Source organism: Artemia sp. Qi Xiang Cuo, chromosome 7 (assembly GCF_049724085.1).
Source record: "Artemia sp. Qi Xiang Cuo chromosome 7, ASM4972408v1, whole genome shotgun sequence".
NCBI classification, from domain to species: Eukaryota; Metazoa; Arthropoda; class Branchiopoda; order Anostraca; family Artemiidae; genus Artemia; species Artemia sp. Qi Xiang Cuo.
This window is the reverse complement of record NC_142800.1, coordinates 4,840,112-4,867,658: the sequence shown is the minus strand read 5'-3', so window position 1 is coordinate 4,867,658 and position 27,547 is coordinate 4,840,112. Positions and strand designations below refer to the sequence as shown.

General features: G+C 37.6%; 1 protein-coding gene across 2 annotated transcripts in view; it reads left to right on the top strand.

Annotated features, from left to right (window-relative positions):
* Positions 1–27,547, top strand: part of LOC148949884 (tRNA (guanosine(18)-2'-O)-methyltransferase TARBP1) — a 187,192-nt gene that overhangs the window by 111,645 nt on the left and 48,000 nt on the right. For both annotated transcript variants that reach the window (XM_089091980.1, XM_089091981.1), the window contains exon 6: positions 20,057–20,268. In XM_089091980.1, the coding sequence (XP_088948106.1) occupies positions 20,057–20,268 (212 nt within the window). The remainder of the gene's footprint in view (positions 1–20,056; positions 20,269–27,547) is intronic.

Below are 27,547 nucleotides of genomic sequence, written 5' to 3'. Positions count from 1 at the left end.
CGATGAAACCGGAAAACTGGGGATGGCGACTCTGCTGATAATTACATCACAGTAATGACGGAGAAGAAACCAGCTCCCCAAAGTCATCTTCAAATTATCCTCTGCAAATGCAAATCAGGTTGCGATACGGCCAGATGCAATTGCCGTAAGAATGGCATGCCCTGCACACTTGCTTGCGGAGAGTGCATGGGAACAAGCTGTATTAACTCTGAACCAACATCTCTAGAAGAAGAAGAATTTTAGTGTTTTGCAATAACAGTGGTTGTGCTCTTTTGTAGTGCTCATTAATGAAATGATGATTCTAAATATTATGTGATCTAAAAATAATGATTATCAAAACTGTGATTTATATATAGACGTGTTAATGTTTTTGTTTTACAACTGTAAAAGAAGCCGATAATAAGAATGATTTTTCAAGTTTCTATGCGTCTATGTCTATAGTTACATTTTTATCTGCAGTTTGGTCTTCATACGGTTGATTCTCATCGGATAACCAGGTTTCCAACGATTAGCAAAGCAAAGCAACAAAGAGTGGGGAACTTCTCTGCTCCTTTAAATTGCCGTTCGAGATTTTCCTGTGTTGCTGTTTGAAGTATTTCAGGCTTCCATTGATCTGATCTTTCTAACACTTCGGAAGAAAAGCTATTTCCTTTATTTTTGCGATGGAGTTATCAAAATCTTATTTATAGTTGAATATAAGTTACAGACGTGTTACAATAAAAGTAACATCATTTTCGGTTTCAGCAAGTTGATTTATACCAGAATCGAGTCTCCGAACGTACCGAAATAACAAAAATCAAGAAAAGGATTATTCACCCCTTTCACCCCCTTTAAGCACCCCCAGAAGGTTTTCCCGGCGGGTAATTTTAGAGGATTTTGGATATGTTGTTCTGCGATTTTTTCTGAACATTTTAGTGTAAACAGAGCTTCCCAAATGTCAAAAATGAAAAAACCTATTTTGTCGCCCCCTTCCACCCCCTTTAAGCAGCCCCAGAGGGTTTTCCCAGTAGGCGATTTTAGCAGATTTTGGATATGTTGTTCAACGATTTTTTTTGAACATTTTAACATAAAAAAAAAGCTTCCCAAATGTCAAAAATGTAAAAACGTTTTTTGTCTTCCCCTTCCACCCCCTTTAACCAGCCCCAGAAGGTTTTCCCGGCGGGCGATTTTAGCGAATTTTGGATATGTTGTTCAGCGATTTTTTCTGAACATTTTGGTGTAAAAAAACCTTTTGTTGCAATTTTGTCCGGGTCGACCCACTTTTCTCCTTACTTTTACTGGACTAAATGTTCCAGTTCCTCAATAGCGACGAAGGAAAATAAAGAGGACATATCACTGTTGCCCTTGCAAAAAAGAAATTGTTTGTTGTTGTTCAATGAGGGGGGATATTTTGCTGTATAAGGTTTCAACAATGGCAATTTAAGGGGTATACTTTTGATTTGCTAAGACGACATTTTCAAATCACATGCAACTGAATGACGTGATGCACGGGGCTATTGGAATAGTGCTTAGTTCAACTGGGAGATTTAGTCTCCTGTGATAAGCACTTATTAAAGTTTAGAGCGAATCCTTGAAAGGACTACATCAAATGTTTCTATTGGATTGGTCCTGTATTCCTTCCTTTGACGTATCTTCAATTCTATTGCCTTCTAACCTACTTTATGGTCTGAGGCTTTGAAAGAGAATGACACAGACACACCCACATTTTATTTCCTTAATAAGTATTTAAATTAGTAAGAAAGTTAGATTATTTTCTCATTAAGGATGTAAATTAGATAGAAAGCTAACATTTGTATCTAGGGAGCTGCCTTTTGTTGTGTCGCGCTGAAGGTAAACGCAATAACTGTTCCTATTCGAGCCCGTCTGCTGACTACCACTTGTGATTCGAAATTTATAGTGTGTCTAGAAACTTTTTGTATACCACACATTTGTGGAGGATCGTTTCCTCTTTTTCTGCCCTGGTTTATCACCCCTTGCTACTTACACCTTACCTTAATTTCAAGTTTAATCCACTTTCTATCATAGGATTTATCATCCCATGCCAAGGAATGATTTGTTTTTTAAACTTTGATAATATAGTAACTATAAAAGCAATTCTGAAAATTGGATAATTTTCATTGAATCCAAATTTTACCAATTTTTTGTCATATTTTATTTAAAACAGAAATCCAGAGACAGCACCCTTAGAACAGGTTCGTTTTTTTTTACTTGAAAACACTGTACATGCATTAACTTTTTTTTTTGGGGGGGGGATCTGATCCTTGACTCATTTTTCCTTATGTATAAATCGGGAAATCGACGGGAGAATGCTTGAAAGTGGCCATGCAAAAACAGCCTCCTATTCAAAAAGTAATATAACGTAGAATTAATTACAATCTTTTAAATGTGGGTGTTACAGTTAAAAGTTTGTTAAATGGGTCATACTTGGTGTTAATTTTGGACCTTGAGGAACTCCTATTAAGCATAAGTGATATCTGGTTGCTACTGCTGTTTTTATTTTATATTTTTTACGTGACTCTTCTTACAACTGAAGAACACATTGCCCTCTTTGAAAGATTTTTTCGAATATATTTGGTCATAAATTAGAGAGAGATGGAAATTTCTTAATTGAAATGTGTCTTTCCCCTGTCCCTGTTTTCAAATCATGTGTCCTGCAAGAAATTTCGCTCACAAATCGTAAAACTATGGTATATCTGAAAAAAAGCACATTTCACGCTATGGCACATCTGAAAAATATTTTACTATGTAAATGAGCATTAAAAGCAAATCTTCTAGAACTGCATGCTCGGGTCGAACTTATGCAACCAAGCAACTATACCATGCAACCGAGCAGTATATTAGTAGAGATGGGGGTGCTACTCCCACCGGGGCTCCTTATATGGGCATAGAATACTGACGGGGCACCAAATAAGGGCATAGCGTCCCTAGAGAGAATGATTGCGTAATGGGGTCAATGACCTCTTTCTCCAGGTGTGCTTTTGGCACGCTCTCAACGAATGTCATGATCCAGAAATAGTATTTGTTGTTGTTATTCGAGCCAGATGTTATGAGGTTCCCGGAAACAGTTAATGACACTTCCTTCCTGTTCGAGGCAGATGTTATGACCCGGAAATTGTATTTGTTATTGTTATTTCCGAGCCAAATGTTATGAGTTCCCGGGAAACAGCTAGATCCCACTTCTCAGCCAATCAGAGGGCTTTGTTTACACAACAATTCACCCTTGAGATTTCATATATAACGGGCATGCAACGTGGTTAAATTATCAGAAAGTATTGTGACACAATTGATACAACAATGGATAAATTTGATGAGCTTGAGGCCATGGCAGCCACAATTAGCAATGTAAGTACATTTTTATTTTCAAAAGAATTTTCCTTGGACACCCTCCAGTATATTCAGCTAAAACGTAAATGCATTCCTCTACCCCCAAACCCCCCTCCCCCCCCAACAAACCATACAATCTTTATAGTCAATGTAAATATATTCCTTCACCCTCAAACCCCCCCCCCCCAAACCATGCATTATAATCAGTATAATCAATGTAAATATATTCCTTTACCCTCAAATCCCCTCCCACACTGTTTTTAAAAGTATAATTCCTGCCAATAGAAATACCTTGTCGTTAAATTCCACTTTTAATTTTCCTTTATCACCCTCTCGTCTATTCAGCCAAAACGTAAATATATTACTTCACCATCAAACCCCCCCCCCCCACCCCAAACCATGCAATCTTTATAGTCAATGTGAATATATTCCTTTACCCTCAAAACCTAACCCCCCCCCATTGTCTTACAACCCCAAATTCTCGCAAAAAGAAATACTTTTTCGATAAATTCCTTCCCTCTATATTTCCAGCTAAATCCCCTCCCCCCAACAAACCATACAATCTTTATACTCAATGTAAATATATTCCTTTACCCTCAAACCCCCCCCCCCCCCAACAAACCATACAAACATCATTATAATCAATTGAAAACATAAAATATATTCTTTTTACCCTAACCCCCTCCCACACTGTTTTACAATCCCAAATTCTCGCAAAAATAAATACTTTTTTCACTAGATTCGATCCTTCTAGATTTCCAGCTAAATCCCCCCCCAATGTTTTACAATCATATTCTCGCAAAAAGAAATACCCTTTCAATAAATTCCTTCCCTCTATATTTCCAGCTCAATCCCCCCCCCACCATTGTTTTACAATCAAATTCTCGCAAAAAGAAATAATTCTCTTTTCGTTAAATTCCTTCCTTCTATATTTCCAGCTAAAGTGACCGCTGACTTCTGTCAATTTTTAGTGAAAATGCCGTTCTGTTTTGACACAAGACTCCAGTGCGTGGTTAAAATTAGCAGTCACCCTTTTTCCGGTTTTGTTTACAAACGCGGCAGGCAAAGGGTTTTGTTTTGGCTGTCAAATTAAAACGATTTTAAGCAAAATTAGATTGTAGATTCGTAGCCTGTATGGAAGTAGAGAAACAGATTATTTTCAAATTAAGTCTAACAGTATATTTAGAAAATTACGTGAAAGGGAGGAGGGGACAATGCCTCGCTTCTAACAGCTTCGTTGTAAAGAGCCTGATGTGAACGGGGGGAGGGCAATGCCTTCAATTCTACCACCACCAGTGTAAAATGAAAACAAACTGTTTCTTCGCGTGAAAAGTAAGGGGAGTAGGTTTAAGAAAAAGATAGCTTTATTATGTATAAATTGAATAGCATTTTTACCTATGATCGCAAAATATATGCCTACAGGTCGATGGGTTAACGATCTAATTTAAAGCTTATAGACTGGAATATTTAAATGGTAAAAATATAAACATTGATTTCTATCCTATGGCTATAGATTACTGATTGTCTAATAAAAAAAAAACATTTGATTTCTGAGCTAACTATATTTCTCGCGAAATTTTTACTTTTTGCTTTCTTAGTGATAAACTAAACAAAATTATGGTTAATAACTTCCTTTCTATAAAAAAGGGACAAATTATTTTGATACTAATTTTTTCTCTTGTTTTTAAGGCAAATTGTGAAGAATGCGTACCTCCTCCGTCCAAGAAAGCCAGAGAGGGTGAGGCAGCCCCATCAGTGCCAGCCCCAATGCAGCCTGGCAGAAAGTTAAAGAGAGAATGGTCGGCTTCTTATAATATGGTGAACCCTGCCGGCTCATCTATGCAAGATCGTAAAATAGCCGGTCCAGTCGCGCAAGAACATATCGCCGCCGGCCCGTCCACCTTCCATCATACGTTGCCTGGGCTTTCAAGAGCTGCCTCACTTACGCTAGGTCAGGAAGTGGCCCTCCAGCATACACTACATGGTTCTTCGGGTGCCCAAATGCAGCCGGGATATGCAAATGTATGCATTTTTTCACACCTATCTATTTCTTACAATGTTTTAGTCCTTTTCAATCCCTATATAACCATATCTCAGCGGGATATTAACCCCTCACCCCCCAACCATTGTCTTAAATTTATCTCCCTCAGAGATATCTAAATATAATTTTTTGAAAAGAAAACGCTCTTTTCTAATCTTTGCTATTGCTTCGATATTTCATAAGCGAATATTTTTAGGTAATTTCTATTAATAATCACTGCCTTTGAAACTCAAAATGCTATTTTTTCTAATCTTTGCTATTTTCTCTATTGCTATCACATATATTTTTAGGTACCTTTGAAACTCCGTGAATGCTCTTTTTCACATAATTTTGAGAGAGATTATCCCATCTGTCACATATTGTCGTTCTAATTTACACTGAATATTTCTATCGTGCCATGTTTCGCTCTTACATAGAATAAAAGAACTCCAATGTCCTAAAATATTAATTTTGCAGTCAATTTGTTCTCCGCTATTTCAGAAAACACAGAATTACGCAAAGGCCATTGAAACCTTGATTGACTAAAAACCGCTAATGTAAAACAGGAAAAGGAGATGCCAAAATTATTTATAACCTCGCGCAGGGTGCTTTATGTCAAAACATAGCGGTTTAATGCATAAGAAGTGTATGGGGAAAGTCAATTAACAATTCTCAACATTTTGAAGTTCAAACTCGTTCATCTAACCACCATAATTTACAACTCATGTGTTTACTGAACCTGTATTGGAATTAGAAAAAATATTTCAACTTTTGGCGGGCATTATGTAAATGGCCATGGAGCCACGGAGCCGATGGGCCCGGGAAGCACCGGGGGAAGCGCCGTGGGCCCAAGAAGCACCATAGGTCAGGAAGGCGCCACCGGGGGGCGCTGTGGGTCTGATACGCGCCATGTGTGGTCAGGGAAGCGCTGTGGGGCATGGTTTGGGAAGCGCGGGGGGAAGTGCCGCAGGGATGCGCCACGGGTCAGGGAAGCGCCACAGGGATGCGCTTTGGCCCAGAGACGCGCCACGTGTGGTCCGGGAAGCGCTGTGGGGGCAAGGTTAGGGAAGCGCTGGGGGAAGCGCCGCAGGGATGCGCCACGAGTCAGGGAAGCGTTGGGGGACGCGATGCGGGCCCCGAGAAGCTCCACAGGGATGCGCCACGAGTCAGGGAAGCGTTGGGGGAAGCGATGCGGGCCCCGAGAAGTGCCATAGGGATGCGCTGTGGCTCCGAAAAGCGCCGAAAAAAAAAAAAAATTTAACACTTTGAAAATAAACGAACAAATTGTCGCCTTCTATGTCATATCTTAGATTATCTTCAGTTGTATTAACCAAATGTTATTAAGCAATAATAATCCAAATTTTAACTGTAGGGGTGATTTGAACACATTGAAAATAAGCTATTTTTTCATTTATAGGTTGTCCTGGTCCCATACTCGCCATCTCCCCCCTGTTCGTCAGTTGGAGAAGGAGAGAAAGCACATGTGGAGCTCCCCGACAAATCACTATGGGATGATTTACATCGAATTCCAGATAATATTGACGAGTTTATAGGTGATTTTTTAAATGTTGATTATAGCGCAGTTGAACTGGGGGACTTACCTTTGCTGAGTCCAAACACATTGCAAATTTTAGACTATTTTACCCGGGAATTAACAGGTAACCAACCAACATCCGATACAATAACGACTCCACTTCGAACAACTGAAGTGGAGCATAGTCCTAATATTGTTGAACAACTTGGGGGTGGGGGTACAACTCTCCCAGACTTTCAGCTGTCCAATATAATTTTGAATAATATAGTTGTTGTCACGGCAACGATGGGGGACACATTTAATCCCCGTATGGGGGAAAAATTTGTTTCTGATCCAATAGACATTGTGCATGAATTTGTATACAAAAGTCGTGCACGTTTGTAGAACCAGATTCAATTGTGGGGGGGTCGGGATTCAATTAAGGTTTCTATTGTTTTAAAGGTTTTTTATTTGAATGAAGGGAAAAGTGAGGTTTACTATCATTTTATACATTCCGAGATGCGTGTAATTTATCCAAATTTAGAAAATTTTGAGGGTGTTTTTAGTGAGTGGGTAGGGCAAATTATTGCGCATCTCGAGAACTATAATGAAAATGGGAGTGGCTCAGTAGTTTTATTTATTGAAAATTTAAGTGTAAATATTTGTAAAATTAAGAAAGATTTTATTTTAAGAGGGGGGCATAGGGATAAGGGTACAGTTTTAAATTATAATCCAGATCTAGTAGGTTGTCGTGGGGTCCAGAAGATCTGTTTTGAAACAGATCAAAAGTGTTTCAAGTATGCTTTCCTCATATCGGCCTTTCAGCCTCTAGCAGATGACGCTACCAAGACGAATTTAGATCACTGGGCTATACATGGGAAGGAAGGGCCCGATTTCCCAATTGTAAATTTTTCTTGCTTAGAAGGAAAATACCCAGTAACACTAAGATCTATTGACATTTTTGAAAGGGCCAATGCCCATTTAAATATCGGCGTTACTGTGGTACAATACGAAACAGAATTTAAAGATGGAGCTCGTTCTAAAAAGAAGGGGGTGGTTTTCCCTGTAAGGGGCCCGTCAGTTGATTTGGTTAAAGACTGGGTTTGGTTGCTTTATACACCGCCTAGTCAACCGAGTGCAATTGGCCATTTTAACCCGATCACTGACATTAGTAGAGTTCTGGGGGTTGGTAAGCATAAGGGGACCCGTTTCTACTGTCCAACATGTCTGTCACAATTTCGTAGTGATATGAAACTACGGGATTATGTGAAGCATTGTAGACGGCATGGTTATCAGACAATAAAAACGGTTTCAGGGGATAGGGCCATTCTACGTTTTAAAAATTTTCAAAATACCCTTCTCCAATGCAACAAAATATCTTTGGACTGCGAAGCTAAGCTGGTGGAGGTGAATGACCCACAATATCCAAACCGAATCAAAGAACACCAGGCCATTGCAGTGTCTTATGCACATGCGCAAAGAGATAATTCTAACACCATGCGGTTGTTAGAAATAGTAGAAACATTGGATGAGGGAGATGAGTGCATGGTCAAGGCATTGACTAAACTGATTGACACGGCTAATGCTGTTATTTCTCATTTGAAAAATATCAATTATCCAATGGTGCTGTCTGCAGAGGATCGTCTCGCGATTAAAAATCAAAAAATATGTTGGGTTTGTAAGGGGGAGTTTGAAGAGGAGGATAAGGGGACTAAAGGGAAAAGAGGGGGGAGGGGGAAAGTCAGTGACCATGACCACTTGTGGCAGGAAATATCATCTGGGGGTAGTACTTTTAGGGGGATCGCGCATCAATCGTGTAATTTAAATGTTAGCCAGCAGTTTTTTATCCCAGTTTTTATCCATAATTCTAACTATGACTTAAAATTTATTTTACCGGCTCTGGCACGTATGCACAGGGAGGAAGGGGGAGTATACACTCCATGGGTAAATAATTCATTTATCTATAACATCATTCCCAAATCGGCCGAGAAGCTATTGCTTCTCGAACTGAAATGGCAGTTAGTGTATAATGAGCGTACGTGCTGGAATAAAATTATGTTTTTAGATTATTTTAGTTTTTTCCTAAAATCCTTAAGTCAACTAATTCAAGTGCCGAAAAGCGACAATTTTGATAGCTTTCCCTTGCTTAAACCGCACTTTCCAGACAGTGAAATGTATGACTTATTAACCAGCAAAGGTGTATATGCATATGATTATTACTGTTCTGGCGCTCGCTTAAGCGAGGAGAAACTACCTCCAATTGAAGCTTTTCACAATTCACTGACCAACAGTGAATGCACAGCCGAGGAGTATGAGTTTGCCAAGAAGGTGTGGGCTACAATAAGATTATTGTAGACTGTACTTGGCCAGTGACGTTCTAACTCTGTTGGATATAGTCTGTAAGAATACAGACCAGATCTATTCAGAGTTTGGACTAGATATAGGATATTATTTTTCTACACCACATTTAGTAATGGATTTAATTTTAAAAATTAGCAGGGAGGAAATAGGCCTAATCACTGATGTAGATCAACACCTTTCTGTAGAGTTTTCAATGCGGGGAGGGTAAGTTTTCCTTAGGGAACGGGTCTTGTTAACCGATCCGATCAGAACCCGTATCGGCGTGAAGTGAACTGAAGAGTTCTTTGTTGCGAGTTTGTAACCCCCCTTGGAGCGATCCCCCTACTCTGTACCATGTCGCAATTATAGATGAATTGAGACTCCATGCAATGTCCCTAACCGTACAACCATCAACGATAATGGATCGCAAGGAGGGTTCTTTTACATTGATTGCCACATTCCACTGGCCCTTCATAACGCAGTCAAAGATTTTGTTTTTCCCGGTATCAATCGACCAGTGACCAGGGACTCGCTGAGCCCCTACAATCGATCATTGGTTGAGGATATGAGGATGCATTGGACTCCCTCTAAACAAAAACTAATTGCTGATTTGGATCATAAAGATAATATTGTTGTTCGCCACATGCTTGTGCGCTTGATGGTAAAAAACTGCTTCAAGGTCACCCCACTACCTCGTGTCTTTCAATTTAAACAGTATCCTGATTTAAAAACGTTTATCGACACTTGTTTTGCTAAATGCTTTAGGACACGCTCCATGGTGTAGACGGACTTGTACACGCTCATTCTAAATTCAGCTTTTGGCAAAATGTGTGAAAGCGTACGTAATAGATCTCGCTGCGACGTCGTAACTGACCCTCTAGAGTGTGCACGAATTATTGCCGACCCTAATTTTACATCATTCATGAGCATAGAGGCCGGCGTGGTTCTTCTACACAGGAAAAAGCGAAACGTAGCACTGAACAAGAATATCGCAGGAGGTAGTTCAGTACTTGAAATTTCAAAAAAGCTCATGTTGTCGTTCTTTTACAATGTGTGCAAGGTGTAATGGCCACGGGAGGGGGAGGTTCAAGTTTACTATGGGGATACAGATTCTCTACTGCTAAAAGTAAAAACTGAAGATTTATTGGGTGATTTGCAAAATGGGGTGCACATCAGCTCGCGGATGGATTTCACCAACTGGAATCCATCTCTCTACCCCGAGCTGGTGAAACGTCAAGCCCCCAACCAACTATTAAAATTAAAATCAGAGACGGGGAGTGATTTGATATCCAGGGGGGTGTTCCCGGGCCCCAAAGTTTATTGCGTGGAAACTCATAGTGGGGAAGAAAAGAAGGCGTGTAAAGGGGTGCCTACACATTTTGTAAAGAGCAATTTCAACATGAGCGTGTGCAGAGACTGTGTAGAAAGTAGCCTAGTGCCAAGAGCACAAGTGCTTGCAATTCGCTCTCTACAGTATAGAAATTATACTGTGAGAGTTGAAAAGAATGCAATGTCGTGTATATCCGACAAGGTCTATGTGCTCGAGAATGGTGTGACTGTCCTACCCCACGGCCACTACCGTATTTCAGATCGAGTTGAATGCATTGACTATCGCAATCAACTTGGTCTGGATAAATTAACCTAATCTGACTAACCACTCAACCCTTCACTACCTTAACTCAACCTCATCTAACCCAACCGCACCTAACCTATCGCAGTGACGACAACTATTGTTTTTCCACCGCCGCTCCCGGGGGGAGGGAGGGGGGGTCCCTTCCCGCGGCCGCCCAGGGGAGGGGGCCGCCCGCGGCCGGCCGGCCTTCGGCCCCGCGGTCCCCGGGGGGAGGGGGGATCCCACCTTTAAATTCACCGTAATCAAGTTCAACTGTGCTACTAGCAATTTCCAAGTGTGTGTATTTTCTGTTGTACAAAAAGTGTTGTATAGAAAAGTGTTTAAGTTGACAAAAAGTGTTGTACAGAAAAGTGTTGTTGATTATGGACAAAAAGTGTTTTTATTGTACATAAAGTGTTGTACAGAAAAGTGTTGTACAGAAAAGTGCTGTAGATGGACAAAAGTGTTTTTATTTATATTGTACAAAAAGTGTTATCATTGTTCATGTTGAACAAATAGAGTGTTCATGTCGACCAAGTGTCATGTTGTTGTAATAAATGTTGTCATGAAATTTTGTTTTTGTTGTTCTTGAATAGATAGGTCTATGGGAAAATTACTACTTATTCATTGGACACGTATGATATACAGTTAGTCATAGTCCGACTGTTGTCAACAACATGTATCAATTTAAAACACCATTCAGATCGTTTCTTTGTGGAACTTCAATGTCGCTGAAAACAACACTTTTAGCTGGAATAATTCAAAATTGGGATAAAATGTTTATGGAAAAACTGAAAAAAATCGACTAGTGCTATAGTATTTGGCAGGAGTCTTATGACAAAATAAAAGCACTTGCAACGTCCGAATCAATACAATTCATACAAGGACTTGATGCTTTCTATAGTATTGAATCGAACTCGTGGTTGATTATTGACGATTTGGCTGAATCCATTGAACAGTTCTCACAGGAAATGCTACAATTGTTCACCGTTCGCTCCCATCATGAACACATTTCCGTTACTCTGGTCCTACACAATCTGTTTCATCAGAGCAAATGTATGCGAACCCTTGCTTTGAATTGTACTATCTATATTATCTATCGAGTCGTTCGTGATTCTAGCTCGCTCATAACTCTCAATAAGCAGATATACCCCGGCGCCCCAAAATTTCTGTTGTCGGCGTACACTCAAGCCACTAGCAAGCCATAAGGTTACATTTTATTGGATCTTAATCAGAGCACGCCCGAGGATCTTCGTGTAGTCACCGACATTTTCGACAATAAAATTACAGTATATCTTCCGGTGAATACTAAAAAAGGCTATTAGTCGGTATCATGACACCGAAGAAAATACACGAAAATAGACATCTGTTTTCCGTTTTAAGCACTTCAAAACCATTGCTTAGGAAGGCCATACTCAAACATGGTGTCGACAATGATTTCATTAATTTAATATCTGAACCTTGTTTAAATTTAACTGAGGGCAATGTTCAATTGCAATATGGTTTTATACAAAATAAAAAGAAAAATCTTTCCATTGTACGCGCATTGGTTTGAAAAAACATGGTAAAAAATTTTAAAATAAAACGGCTCCTTCAAGCAGGCGGTAGCTTTTTCACACTTTTACTACCAATAATCGCAGGACTTGTAAACAGTTTTCTCTAGAGAATGGCAAAACCCTATAAATTGACGCCATTTGAACTTGTCCTCTCGCCCGTCGAACATTTTGAAGACAATCTAAACAAATTCATTAATGATGAGAATATTGCCGATGATAAAAAACTGCTTTTACTTCAAGATGCATTGTGATGTGTGGATAAACATAGACCTTATCGTGAGAGACCCGCCGTCGCCGATCCTTCTAAACAAGAAACATCTCAAGATTCTGTACAATCAAAGGAGAAGGAATTGAATTCGATTGTATCGAAAATCGGAAACCAATTGCCATTGTCCTATCGAGAACAGATTAAAAGAGTATTATCTTATCTCATGTTGGAAACTGGTGATCAAGTTCAAGTCGAGAGCACAGGGAAGCGAATTTTAATTCAGGGAAAAAGTTATAATCTAGTTGATTTAATTTGTGATATGGTAACGAATCGTAAAGGACTCTTATCCTTTGACGATAATCTATACACCTTTCTAAGTGTATCAAACTTTCCCAAAAGTCTTATTGGCAATAAGCAAATTCTAAAGAAACTAAGAGAATATAGTCCTCCAACAACGCCATTTAAAAAAGAAGAAGATTCAATATTTGAAAATACTAGCACCACTGATTTTACAACACCTGTGGTTGCTAGTCAAAAGCGAAGACGAATTGATTCGCCCTCCAGTGTGCAAAAGGGGAGTGGACATTACACAACGTGTTAAGGTTCAAAATGGATGAAGTTCTGAAAGGTATCTGTGAAAATATTGACGAAGTGTGGAGTTGAAGTTCTCCCAAAACGATTTCTAAAGTCTCCAATGACATATTTAAAAATGCAAAATAGTGTCTAGAAAATTAATCATGTTAAACATTACATCGAAATAATAGACTTCGCAGTAAACAATATCGACAAACTAAAGCCTTTTTCCCTCTGCATATAATACAAATGGATCTTTTAACTTTAGACGCAGTTCAATGGCGTCACAATGCCCCCTACAAATATATTCTAGTGGCAATCAGTATCTTTAGTCGCTATGCCTATGCCTTTCCACTGCGGTCAAAGAGAGGTGTTGAAGTTGCAAGAGCCATTGAAAGTATTCTTGAACAGGATTCGTATAAAAAAATTCAATTAGATCGTGGTAGTGAATTTGTTAACCCTCATGTGCAAAAGGTTCTTTTGAAATATAATACGACACTCTATCATAGTCACAGTCCGATAAAGGCTGCATTGGTCGAACGATTAATAAGAACGATTCGTCTATTAATTTCAAGATATTGCACATTGAAAAATACATCTGATTTTATTCACGATTTAGATAAAATCATGCAGATATACGATCATCGACCCCATCGATCATTGTCCAACTCTAGTCCTCGGGATGTTCACTACGGTGAGAATGCATTTGATGCTTTTCTAAAGCAATGCTCCAATGGCAATGAGAAGAAAAATAAGAAGAAATTCAATGTTGGTGATAGTTTTCGAATTAATAGAAACACCAATATTTTTGAAAAGGGGAATTATTTATGGAGCACTGAACTTTTTAAAGTGTCCAAAATCCTAGACACCGAACCCACGACTTATCGACTGCGAGACACCAAAGATAAAGAAATTCTCGGCGGTTTTTAGGAATATGAACTGCAAAAAGTTAGAAACACTAGTGAAATTTATCAAATTGAAAAGATATCAAAGAGACGCTCTCGTAGCGGCAAGAGATAGTTACTTGTTCGCTGGCTAGGATACAACTCAGATTTCGATTCTTGGGGTCAGTGCTGAAGATATTAACAATGCCTAATGATTTCTATGTGACTTTCATGTCCAATGTTTCTGATCCTGTCTACAATGACTTGAATAGAACAAGTGATTTTTGGACAAAACTCTCCCCCACCACCAAATTTGACGGAAAGTATGAAGTGGCTCTTGTCGACTCTATTCTCAAAAATACTTGACATCCTGAGAAAAGATCGTAAATATGAAATAAAAATTAGACACTATGATTGGCCACCACCACAAGGTGATCAAGAAAAAATTCAAAAAATCAATTGAATGGATTATCCATACATTGAATTACCATACGAGGAACTCACCTGTATGAATGATTTATGTGGTTCTATTAATAAAAGAATTTCCGCTCGTAAAAAGCGAGCTTTTCATTTCAACTATTCAAAGGAGGAGGGCAAGATCTACATTAGTCACCTATTGCCAATGAAAAGGTTATTCTCAATGATAACCTAAAGGATGTTCTTGGCTTTAAGCTCAATATAATCAATGGTAAAAGTGCCGGAAACTCTAATTTCATTTTTGCTGACTACCCGCCTGCCTTCTCCACAGACACTTGTATATTTCTCTACGCCTCATTTGTGGAAACATCTCGGGTTGGTAATTCAAATGTTCCCCTCCTACGAGTTCTCGAACGAAAAACCAATCAAGAACATATTCATCACTACTTTATAAAGCATCTTCAGTATATTCCAGTAAACACTTCCTATTTGGAACTCTGTCAGTTTACATTAAGAACTAAATTGGGTGATCCAATAGAAATTTCAAAAGGTTTGGCTGTGACTACATGTCATTTTCGACCCATCCTTCAACAGTAAAATGTCTAATAGAAAATTGGTATTCACTTGTCCTGATATTGACTTCTATGTTAATACTCTTGGCCCAAGACAACAGGGACAATGGAATGGACTATTACAAGGGTCGCTCGTCAATGTCTGGCTACGGTCTTGGCAGCTGTTTTGCTAAGCTGTTTCGCTCTTCACTACCACTGGCTAGAATATATCTTGTACCGGCTGCGACAGACTTTCTATCCTGTAGAGTATACGGTTGGGTTTCTGGCAAGGATTTTAAAAAAAGTGCTACGGAAAATCTTAGGTCTAGTGCGCGAACCCTTGGCGAGAAATTAAAGCAGAATGGTAAAGGTTTAAAAAGGTTAAGAAACAGTGTATCACTCATCAGTCTCTACTCAGGACGGAAACGAAATACATCCCTTTTGTCAAAGAAAAGAAGGAAAAAGCCGACACGTAGTGTAACCAGAAGGCCCAGGAAGAAAATTGTTAGATCGAAACTTGATTTCTTCTCTTAAGATGTCCTACCTACCACATAAGGATTCTCAACCTTCAATCACCGCCTCATTGAATCTATTCAATGCCGAAAATGTTGATGTGAGTTTCAAGCATGGATACTATGAACAATTCTATCCACTACAACCCCTCTCCGATAATATCCACTTTCAAATTTATTCCAATGAAGACTACTTTATGGATTTATCGTCCACATTTATAGATTTACAAATGAAAGTGCGGAAATCCGACAAGACAATGCCAGTTCGAGCTGATGGGATATCCTATGAAAATTGTATACTACATAATTTATTTCGTCAAATTAGTGTCTACATCAATGGCACGCTGGTGAGCACAAGCAACAATCTCTCCAACTATGCAAGCTATATCCAATTCATGTTGATGACACCCAAGTCATACAAGGAATTGAGAGGCACCTCCAATGGATATGAATATATTACTAATATTAATAGTACAGATGCGCTTAAAAATGCTACAACTAGTGAATTACATCTAGTTGGAAAAATATATCATGAAATATTTAATATACCCCAATGGCTGCCGCCCAATGTTAAAGTGGATATAAAATTGACGCTTGCACCATCCAATTTCATATTGAGAAAGGAACTTGCCGCAAACCCCGATGTAAGTCTCTCCCTGACCTCAGCAATACTTCATGTACGCAAATAACAGATTATGAGTTCTGTTGCTTTGGCCGTGGAAACATTGAGAGCCAATGGAAATAATATTAAACTACTTGTTCCTCATACAATCACCAATCAACGTCATATTGCCATGGGATCACGCACCTTCACCGATTCATCCTTTATCAGTGGCGAAATCCCCTCGAAATTGGCTTTGGCATTTGTAAAGAGCGCCAGTGCAATAGGATCATGGACTGAATGCCCACATAAATTCGAGATGTTTGGACTTTCATCTCTTGTGTGTAAAGTAAACGGTATCCCACTCTAGAATCTATCTTTTGATAAATCCTATAGAACATTGTACGAGTTGACCATGCAAACCCTAGATCATGATTCGCAACTATTAGAAAATGGGATAACTGAAGATATGTTTGCTAAAACACATGGTATCATTGTATTGGATTTGTCTGGCGCAAAGAATATGAGTATAGTATTTACGGGGACTGTGCGTTTAGAGTGTAAATTTGCCAACCCACTGTCTGAGAGTATTGCCCTGATCTCACTAAATCAATATGAAACCTATTGGGAAATCACTCTAGAAGGCAGTGTTTTACTAGACTTGGCGCCATGAACACCAGTCAAATAATCAGTGTATTTAATATGGATCCCTACATGTCCCAGTACAAATCTTATTGTCTACCCGCAGACTATCTTGGAAAAATTCAAAGCGCGAACAATACCTTGATTATTGTTAATAGCAGTCCGTCGACTGTGCTGACGGGTCATTGGCTGTGCATCTATCAAACAGTGAAGAATATCGAATTTTTCGATCCTCTTGGTCTACCCTATACATTCTACACACCTCACATCAGCAACTATATTTAGAGCAGTAACAAAACTGTTATTCAAAATCAAAAGACGGTGCAGGATCTAACGACTAAAAGCTGTGGCTTCCATGCGCTACTCTATTTTGTGTTCCGATGTCGTGGCTATACTTACAAGCAGTTTCTCCACATTTATGGTGACAATCCACGTCTGAACGACTTTCTAGTGGAAAATATACTTACAAGTGTATTTAATATTGATTTCAGTGCCCTAAGAATAAAGTGCTTAAAAAATGTTTGTGGATTTGTCTATTAATAAAATGTATATATATAACAATGTCTTTAAATCTACACTTTTAGATTTCTTCATCGGTGTATATGTAACTGTCGTGAACCACTAATTCTGGTAAATCATTTGGATTCACTATATATTGATCTAGATTGACTGCAAAGTCAGGATCACATTTTCTACAGTATAATGTAACTTCACTCTTGTCATTTCTCTTTGTATAGTCAATGATACTATTTGCATTCATATTATGAAATTCACGAGTTTCAATCTGTCTATTTGAAGCAATATCCCATACAGTGTTTTCAAGTGGTGAATCACATTCGGTAACTGCCAAATAAAAATCGCTTGGTTTATAGTCATAGTATGCAGTGTCATCACAGCGATGACGTAGAAACCAGATTGTCTTGTTACCCCAACAGTTGAATCGTAGACCAGATTCCTCTTCCCAGAATAATTTAAATCCACGACGATACCAATCTCGTAGAAATAAACTAAAATCGCGCTTAGGATTGTTTCCAATCATAGCGGGATATGTATTCCCCCACTGATCGCATTTATCATTGTGACAATTGGAGCAGAGGTGCCCGCTAGGGTGAGAGTCACACACCTCCTCAAGACATGAATTACATCCTTTAATTTGTACTGCATAGCCTCTATGTAATTTGCAAGGATTACATAATTTACGCTTTTCATTATATTCATTAATAATTGTACAATTCTCACATTGAGTCCAACTGCCAAGGGTGTACATGCACAATGGGCATATATAGAACATTTTGGTTTCCGATGTTAACTCTCTCACAGCTAAAACGAAACTGATCCTCTTCGCCCCATAAATTCAAAGTGTAGGAAAGGGGAGAGGAGTAACTCTGTGACGTTGCCTCTTTCGAAGGAGGAGCCATCTACATTGGCAATGAAAGTATATCTACGATATCATTCTGACGTGTCGTGATCAAGATATCAATAAATTGAGTATAAGCATTTGAATCACATTTTAAAAGCTTCATACAATAGTCCAATGGGGATTATTCCAAATGGCGAGAAAATCATCATCCAAAATCAAATGTTTTTCCGTAAACACTAGATTTGATCTAATTCTCTCTTTCTCAAATTTATTCATTTTTCAATCCTTTCACTCTGACTGCCAAATCTAGACTGACCAGAAAAGAAAGTTGGCTCGGAAACAACAACAACATTGACCTTGGCATTTGCCTCGGAAACAACAACAAATACTATTTCTGGATCATAACATTCGTTGAGAGCGTGCCAAAAGCACACCTGGAGAAAGAGGTCATTGACCGATTACGCAATCATTCTCTCTAGTGAGGCTATGCCCTTATATGGTGCCCCGTCAGTATTCTATGCCCATATAAGGAGCCCCGGTGGGAGTAGCACCCCCATCTCTACTTATATTTTATGTTTGAATTAGAGCTGTATGAACGTAGATATCTGGTCAGTCACGTACATGTGAACAGTGCATAAGGCACAATTCTTAGCTTGACAATAATTGTATATGAACGCTTTTGTGTTAGTCCTGCATGAACTTTAAAAGAAAATATAGCCAGAGATTAGGGTATTGAGGCATAGCGGCCTGGGTTTCATGAAACTTGAAGAAACGGAGGATTTCAGCTCAAAGGATATTGTTATAATTTAAATAAATGATAATGCGCAAAATAGAATTAAGTTTAGGTACAATTTGAAGTTGAATTTTGTTTCAAAGGTTTGAAATGAAAGGACGTTGGGAGGAGGCCAGGTGAGAATTTTTATATAAAAAAGGAACAAAATATTTCGTCTTCTAATAGGCTATGTTAACTTGGGTAACTTTGATACTTCAACTTGGGAGGGAGAGGGGATTAATCAAGGCTAAATTAAAGTAAATATCAGAAAAGACAAACTGTTGAGAACTCATCACTGTCGCGATCTCTTTGCAATAGTAACTGCATAAAGTTATACCGCTGTTTCAAATAGACTTCTCAAACATACTGTAGACTTCTGTGGTTCTTTCCTTTCAGCTAGATGTAATCCAATACTTGTTTCGTGCCATATTTTTTTATCTTTATGACGAACCTCATTATAGATCAGATCCGCCCTAAAAGTCTTATGATGATTTTAGAAGGACTGTATAAAAGACAAATACTTCAAATCTTGTACTACAACCCCATTACCAGGTGATTCTAGAAGTAAGGTTCTATCTGTGGCTCTTTTTACATTTTCCAGTATTGTTGATATCAGCTCAAAATTGTTTTGTTCTCTTGTGACGTAAATGACATTTCTTCCCATGTTTGAAGAATGGCTAGCAGCTCTTGGCCAAATTATGTCAATCGTGTTTAAATCATGGTCAAATCGTGTTTATTGTGTGATTGTTAGATAACATGATTGCTGCTAGCTCCTCATATTTATTTATTTTTTTCTGTTGCTTGCTGGGCAAAGAAGTAGGAGATTACCAAAAGGATAGAGAAGGAGGGGTCTACCCCTCCCTCCCCCGTGGACTTGCCTTCCAATCGTGACCTTTAGAAATAGGTGGTAGTCGTGCTTTCAACCGCTTTTATGTTATATACCTGAAAAGGATATTTCTTTTTAAGATATCTATGATGGGTGAATCGTCAAAAGAAGTTTTTATCTAAAATTTCGCGTCTTTGACGCCTAATATCCTCCACTCCGGGATCCTTTCAATTTTTTTGAGAATCAAAACTTTAAAAGGGAAATGTTTATCAAGTGCAAAAAGTATGGGATCTTCTACATAGTTTAGTTTTAACGATTTTACTAAATTAAGTCCTTTTCCTGTAGGCTGCTTTCCAAGAAGTTTGGGAGATACTGGTGTTGGGTAATATGGCATCCCTCCTGGACAAGTACAGAACAACTTACGATTTAATACTGAGAGTTCCTGAGATGGGTAATTCTATAAGAGCTCTTGGAAAGTTGAAGAATGACTTTTATTTAAAGACTCTCCATCATGTTAGACATCTTAGTATAGAAACTATCTACTGGGAAATACCTCGGTAAGTTTTGCTTAATCCTTTTGTGATTAGTTTGTCTTACGTAACTTAGGCTGTCTTGGTAGTGATCTCAATCTATCAAACAGTTCTTGGTAACGAACTGTAAGTAAGGAGCGACCCGGCTCAATGGTAACCGAAACTCTAAAAAACGGAATTTTGATACCAATAGATACATCAAAAGAATCAGATTTTAATTCTAATTTCAAATATACGTATAAGTTTCATCAAGTTTAATCTTACCCATCAAAAGTTACGCGCCTGAGAAAATTTGGCTGATTTTCGAAAAAAGGGGGAAAGACCCCTAAAAGTTATATAACCTTAATGGAAATCACACCATCAGATTCAGCATATCAGAGAACCCTACTGTAGAGGTTTCAAGCTCCTATCTACAAAAATGTGGAATTTTTCGATTCTTTGCCAGAAGAAAGATCATGGATGCGTGTTTATTTTTTTTTTTTTCAGGGGTAATCGTATTGACCCAGTTGTCCTAGAATATCGTAGGAGGGCTCATTGGAACGGAAAATAAAAGTTATAGTGCCCATTTTAAGTGACCAAAAAAAATGGAGGGCAACTTGGCCCCCACACACGCTCATTGTTTTCCCGTAATCACCTAATTAAAATTTTTAGATATCAATTTTGTTAAGCATAGTCTAAAATCTAATAAATATGTCTTTTAGGATGACTTAATCCCCCACAATCCCCAGGGGATGGGCTGAAAGTTATGAACTTTGCCCGTTACCTACATATTGTATTGGTCATTGGGAAGTATACAGACATTTTCAGGAAGGATTTTCTGGTGGGGCGGGGGCTGGAGGAGGGGGTGACTCGGGAGAATCTTTCCGTGGAGGATGTTTCTTTGGGGTAGGGGACATTTCTATGAAGGGGGCGCCGAATTTCCAAGCATTATTTGAAAAACGATCAGAAATTAAATTTAAAAAAAGAGAAGTTTTTTCAACTATAAAACTTAAAACGAATAGAAATTATTACGTATATGAGGGGGTTCTCCCCCAAGTCAATACCTCGCTCTTTACGCTACAGGTTTTTTTTAGTGCTTTCAAAAGAGCTATCTATTCTAATTAAATGGCCTTTGTGATTCAGGGGTTTGTGAATTAAATTTTTTTTTAACTTTTAACGTAAAGAGCGTGGTATTGACTAAGGGGAGAACCCCCTCATATACGTAATAACATGTACGTAATAAAAAAAACAAGCGATACGGTTCAATAGTAATCGAAACTTTTAAAAACGGAATTTTGATGTCAATAAATTTATCAAAAGAACGGACTTCTAATGGTGATTCAAAATATATAAATTTTATTAATTTTAGTATTACTCGTCAAAGGCTACGAGCCTGAGAAAATTTAACTGATTTTTTAAAGAGTGGGGAAACATCCCCTACAAGTGAAAGAATTTTAATGAAAATCACACCGTCAGATTCAGCGTATCAGAAAACTCTATTACAAAGGTTTCAAGCTCATATCTGCAAAAATCTGCAACTTTGTATTTTTTGCCAGAAAAAAAAATATACGAATATAGAAGTTTGTTACGTAAGTTAATTTGTAAATCACATCAGAACCAAATTTAGAGACAGCCATTTAGCAAAAGAAAAGTAAAATTTTTATGCAAATTTTGTTTACTTATTCAATGACCGTGAGCCAAAATAAAAGCTGCATTAACTAAAAAACGATCAGAAATTAAATAAAAAAAAAAAGTTTTTTAAACTGAAAGTAAGGAGCAACATTAAAACTTAAAACGAACAGAAATTATTCCGTATATGAAAGAGGCCATCCCCTCCTCAACGCCTCGCTCTTTACGCTAAAGTTTGCCTCTTTCTCACAACTTTGTTTTTTTAAACAATAAAAAACTTTAGCGTAAAGAGCGAGGAGTTGAGGAGGGGACCGACCTTTTTATAAACGGAATAATTTCTGTTCGTTTTAAGTTTTAATGTCGCTCCTTACTTTCAGTTGAAAAAACTTATTTTTTTTATTTAATCTTGTAAAAGTCAACTGAAAATACAGAAAAAAAATGTTATTCCCTGTGTGCCCAAACTTATTAATCGGACTAGAAACAGGACAATTTTACAACTTACACCATAAATTTACGTTTATCCAAACGCGTTTGTTATAAAACATAAATCTCGTGTCAACTTTTAGTCTCCTTTTTTCTCCTTCTTATTTGTTTCTTTCTTCTTATCAGTATCCTTTGTTCTGCTATTTTATTCCGTATTTTTATTTCTCCTCTACCTTTTCTTGTTTTTGCTGCTGCAATATTTTGTCATTTTTCCTTTTTCATCTCAACTCAAACGATTTTATTGTCAAAGGCCTTACACGGTCATACCGATCAGTGGTAGTTTTGTCATAATAAAAGATAAGACACTAAACATAAAAAATCAAAGCCATAGAAATCCTCATACAAATTTATGTGTTGACTAGAAATATCACAAGCAGAGTCAAACTAAACCTAAGACATTGATGTATTCAACTATCTTTAAAACAACAATTATAAATATTCAAATTAAAGAAAAAACAACCTTTAAAGTCAATAACGAATAAAATGTACAATTGTTGACGAGTGAGTGTAGTACTAAAGATGATGCTGCAAAGGTAATCTTATGTTTTACTCACTTACGTTTTTTTTTCAATGTTAAACCAAACAGATATTTAAAAAACTGCAATATGTATTTTAAAAGTTTCATTTTAAATTTTTCTTCTGCTGATAGCAAATCCCAACTAACAAACGAGGGAACAAACTATTTGCGTAACGCATATGTCGTGCTGGTATCGGCGGAATTTTAGGTACCGATTCAGCTACTTGTTGCGGGAGCCGTTGGCCTGAAGGGAGACGGTCAGAGAGGAGGATGTAACGAAGCAGCAGATTTGTCAAAATTTAGGTACCGGTTCAGCTACTTGTCGCGGGAGCCGTTGGCGTGAAGGGAGACGGTCAGAGGGGAGGATTTCACTAAGCAGCGGATTTGCCAAAATATAGACACAAAATTCGAACCACAATTTATGTCTCCTCAAGAGGAGTACTATCTATTTATCTGCAATTTATTCCTTGGCTAGGAGATTTTGATGGCTCGTTGTAAGGCAAGGTAATTATAAAAAAGAAACCTTTAGGCCTAAATCAAAAGCACCTAAGCTACAACAACAACTAGAACATAAGCAGCTGCTAGATTTCCATGAAGAAAAGGCGTAATTGTCATTCCGTCTCATCCTCAATTCTGTTTTCTGTTTTCTCGGAAAATTAAATTTTATGTAAAAGGGAGGGGGGGCCATATAGAGAGTTAATGAGAAGATATCAAAGGGGGTCAGGTTGTCGAAAGTCTAATTTGTGTTAGATCTCACAAAGGGAGTGTAAGGGCTAGTTTTGCGAAACTTAGCTCTATGGTGTTAAGTTTGAATAAGTTTAAGTGTTAAGGTGTTAAGTTTAAAATTTAGTAGTTTGAACTTCTTACACTATCTTCGAGTCCCTTGACGCACGTCCAGAATAGTGTTTTGTCTAAATATGTTTAATATGCTTTTCCTACGTCTAGAATAGTGTTTTGTCTTAATATGTTTAATATGCTTTTCCTACGTCTAGAATAGTGTTTTGTTTTAATATGCTTAATATGCCTTTCCTACGTCTAGGATAGTGTTTTGTCTTACTATGTTTAATATGCTTTTCCTACGTCTAGAATAGTGTTTTGTCTTAATATGCTTAATATGCCTTTCCTACGTCTAGAATAGTGTTTTGTCTTAATATGTTTAATATGCTTTTCCTAGGGAGGATCTCACAAAGGGAGTGTAAGGGCTATTTTTGCGAAAGTTAGCTCTATGGTGTTACTGTTCTTTCACTTAAGAAATTGATCCAACGTATTGAATAGTGTGAACTTCTTATACTACCTTCGAGTCGCTTGACGCGCGTCTAGAATAGTGTTTTCTCTTAATATGTTTAATATGCTTTTCCTACGCATATATTTACTTTAATATTAACTTTCTTTAATGTTTGTTTTGAAACTGCTTAATCATAGAGAGCACAATAGCGCTGCCTAAGTAAAGAACGATGTTGGCACAATGTATTATTTATTTATTGATTTCTTTCTTTTTGACCAGGGTACTTCGTGTCGAAGGATTTTTCGTAGAAACTTCGAAAAGGGCTCATCCGATTGGAAATTGGAAGTGCTCTTGCCCTTTTTAATAGCCGAAAGTGATTGGAAGACAACTAACACCCCTTCCTTGCCCACCATTTCCCAAAACACATTCAATAAAAATTTTGAGATAGCTATTTTGTTCAACGTAGTTGAAAGATCTGGAAATTATGTCTTTGAGGAAGGCACTCCTCTCACAGCCCTCAGGACAAGGATTGTAAGTTATGCCCTGGGGGCATATTAGGTTTTTAACTTCAAAAGGGCTCATTCGATTGCAAATTCAAAGGGCTAGTCCCCTTTTTAATAGTCGAAAGTGATTGGAGGGCAACTAATGTAGCGTTAGAAAAATTTGTAGTATGGTATTTATTATTTATTATGGTATTTATTATGGTATTTATTATTATGGTAACGTGGATGTCTCGTTGACTGCCAATACCGTTGGCTTACAAAATTTTCATTTCTTGTTGGAGAATTTCCATGATTTCAATAAGGCATTATTGCATAAAATCGGCTTTTGCGGGTATTTGGATTTTGAAATCGGTTATTAGTTTGTCGATTTGGGAGGGGGTTATAAAAATTTTGTTAGTATGCATTGTAAGGTACTGATTGGCGCAATTCCCCCTGGTTATAGCCCATTGAACGACAGGTGCTAAAATTTATTCTGCTGAACAAATGATTACCGTAATTTTGAGTATTATCGACAGCAATTCTTGGTATGCGATTGGTGACATAATGGTACTCTCTGGCGATATGGCCAACACGATTAAAATTATAGCACCTTATTATTGTAGGGTTATTTCCATAATTAGCTTGTTTAATAGGCTGAAAACATACTGTTTTCTGCCTAGTTGCTTCTGAAGTTTTATTTCTTCGTGCCACTGGGCAATTATCCTTTGAAAAGATATTGGGGGATCCCTTATTACCTCTAAAGATTAGGCTCACGTTTGAGTTGTTTAGCCGATTTTTTCTGGTTTTCTATGGTTAACAGCCATTTTATCAACTTCGGTTAATTGCTCTACCTCTTGAACAGCAAGATCTAGCGTCTGAATATTTTTTGATTTTACTAATCTGTAGAGTTTGGGAGTAGCTCTTGCAAAAAAGGTATTTACTATGACTGTTTAGTAGAGTTGCCCCGAACCAGTTCCGTATTTTGCTTCTACAAAAACGTCTCTATTGTCAAGGTATTCTCGTAAATTCTGTGAAAAATCAAAGTTTACTACTCCGTGTTTTAATTTATTTATTGAACTGGTTTCTATAAATCTCTCTTTGAATGCTTTTAACAAGTCATCAACCGTATTTATTTGCAAGTTCGCGTTATTGCCTTTGGTCTCTTCGATCTGTTTTAGAAAGGTTAAGTCCTTGCCTTTGAATCATAGTAGGAGCATGTCTTTTAATGCTACAACGTCTGTTTGTGTTAGTTCTTCGAATTGGGTCAATTGGATATTAAATTCGTCAATATCTGACCATTGTGACTATTGTACTCTGGTATAGATTTTACTGTTTCCATGTTTTTTGTGAATAAATTTTGCACTATTAATAACTCACCGAGTTCTTCCATTTTTTTTTAATTAATTGGAAATAAATTTATTTTTTCTTAACCTATTTTGGGGGAGGCTATTATCTCCTATGAGATATAAGGGTTTTCCTATCGTAGCTTAGCGGCAATAGGCCTAATCACTTTTCCTATATGTCTGTATCTCTCCAATAATTAAATTTAAATTACAAAGTTTTTAATAGCCTAATTAGTTCGCAGTTTCACTCCAATTTCCGACTCGCGCCATTTGTAGCGTTAGTAAAATTTGTAGCGATAAAAGGATCTGCTATTTGTAGCGATAAAAATTTCTCCAATAGCGCCGCTTATAGCGCTGGAGATTGTGTCAACTAGGCTAGCGCCGCTCTCAATTAGTGGGAGAGGATCGAATATGTAGACATATAAATGTGGCCTCTTCTTTCTCGAGCTATCTGGAGATCAGATTCCTTTGGGAGCATTTACCTTGGAGACTTACGAACTAATTATCTATTATTGGACTAGGTGCAGACATATAAATGAAGTAAACAGAGATAAAAAAGACAATAGATTTATTGAACTTACATGCTTAGTTGCACAGCAACGGGTCACTTCAATGACAATAACGGTGATAAGAATTTCGTCTGAATCGCTCTAGGTCTGACTTACTGATCGTTTCAAATCTGACTTACGATTCAAATTAAAAAGCACATCTACCCCACTACCAAAACATAGGTTTTCAGTCCTGCGCCATGAGGACTGCTCGCCATTGGCCCAAGAGGACCAAGGGTGTAAATCTTTCGTCCAATAAATTCTTTGAGATATTTTTGATGATTCAGGCGTTCACACAGTTTTTTGGCCATTTAAACTTCCTTAGAAATATTGTACATAGCATTTTTTTGCTACTAATTATCTTAGCGAAATTCAAACGACTAGCGTCGTTGTTTGACTGAAGTTAGAATGCAATTTTTCTTTTTATTGATTAAGAGTTTATACTCTTTGAATCGGTATTTGAACTCAATCAGGGGACGTTCAATTTATGCCCGAATCATCTTTAGAAGGAAAGAATCCTGTATTTTAAATATACTCATGGTACACATCACCCTTCCCATCAATTAATGACGTCCCGTCATTAGTAACTGTTCATTAGGAGTGCTAAAAATTTTCTCTATTATTTTTCTTATTTTATTCTACATCCCTATCTAAAATTTATCTACCGGACTAAGATTATTTATGGTTCTAGGTTAGCTACTATACTAAGGATTTTTTTTTTCTACATCTAACACTGATTACTTTTATATTTACTACAAGGTTGGGGCTATTCTACCTTTACATAAGTTTTTTTTTGAATTCACTTTTTTTTGTCCATGTGGCATACTACATTCTATCTAAACTACATTAAATGAATAGCTTGACAACGCTACACATAACTATCTGGATATCTAATACTGCATACAAAAACAATTTAAAATACACAATATTGTGTTTGCCACGTTCACTGGTAATTTTAAAACACTTTCACTATTGGGATTTTTGAATTGTCAAAGTTATTAGGAAGTAACACATGTAGATTCACATCTATTCATCACCTTCGTGTCCTTAGTGTACTACACCCTTCTGTTGTAAATTATTGTCCTTCACTCTTTTTGTCT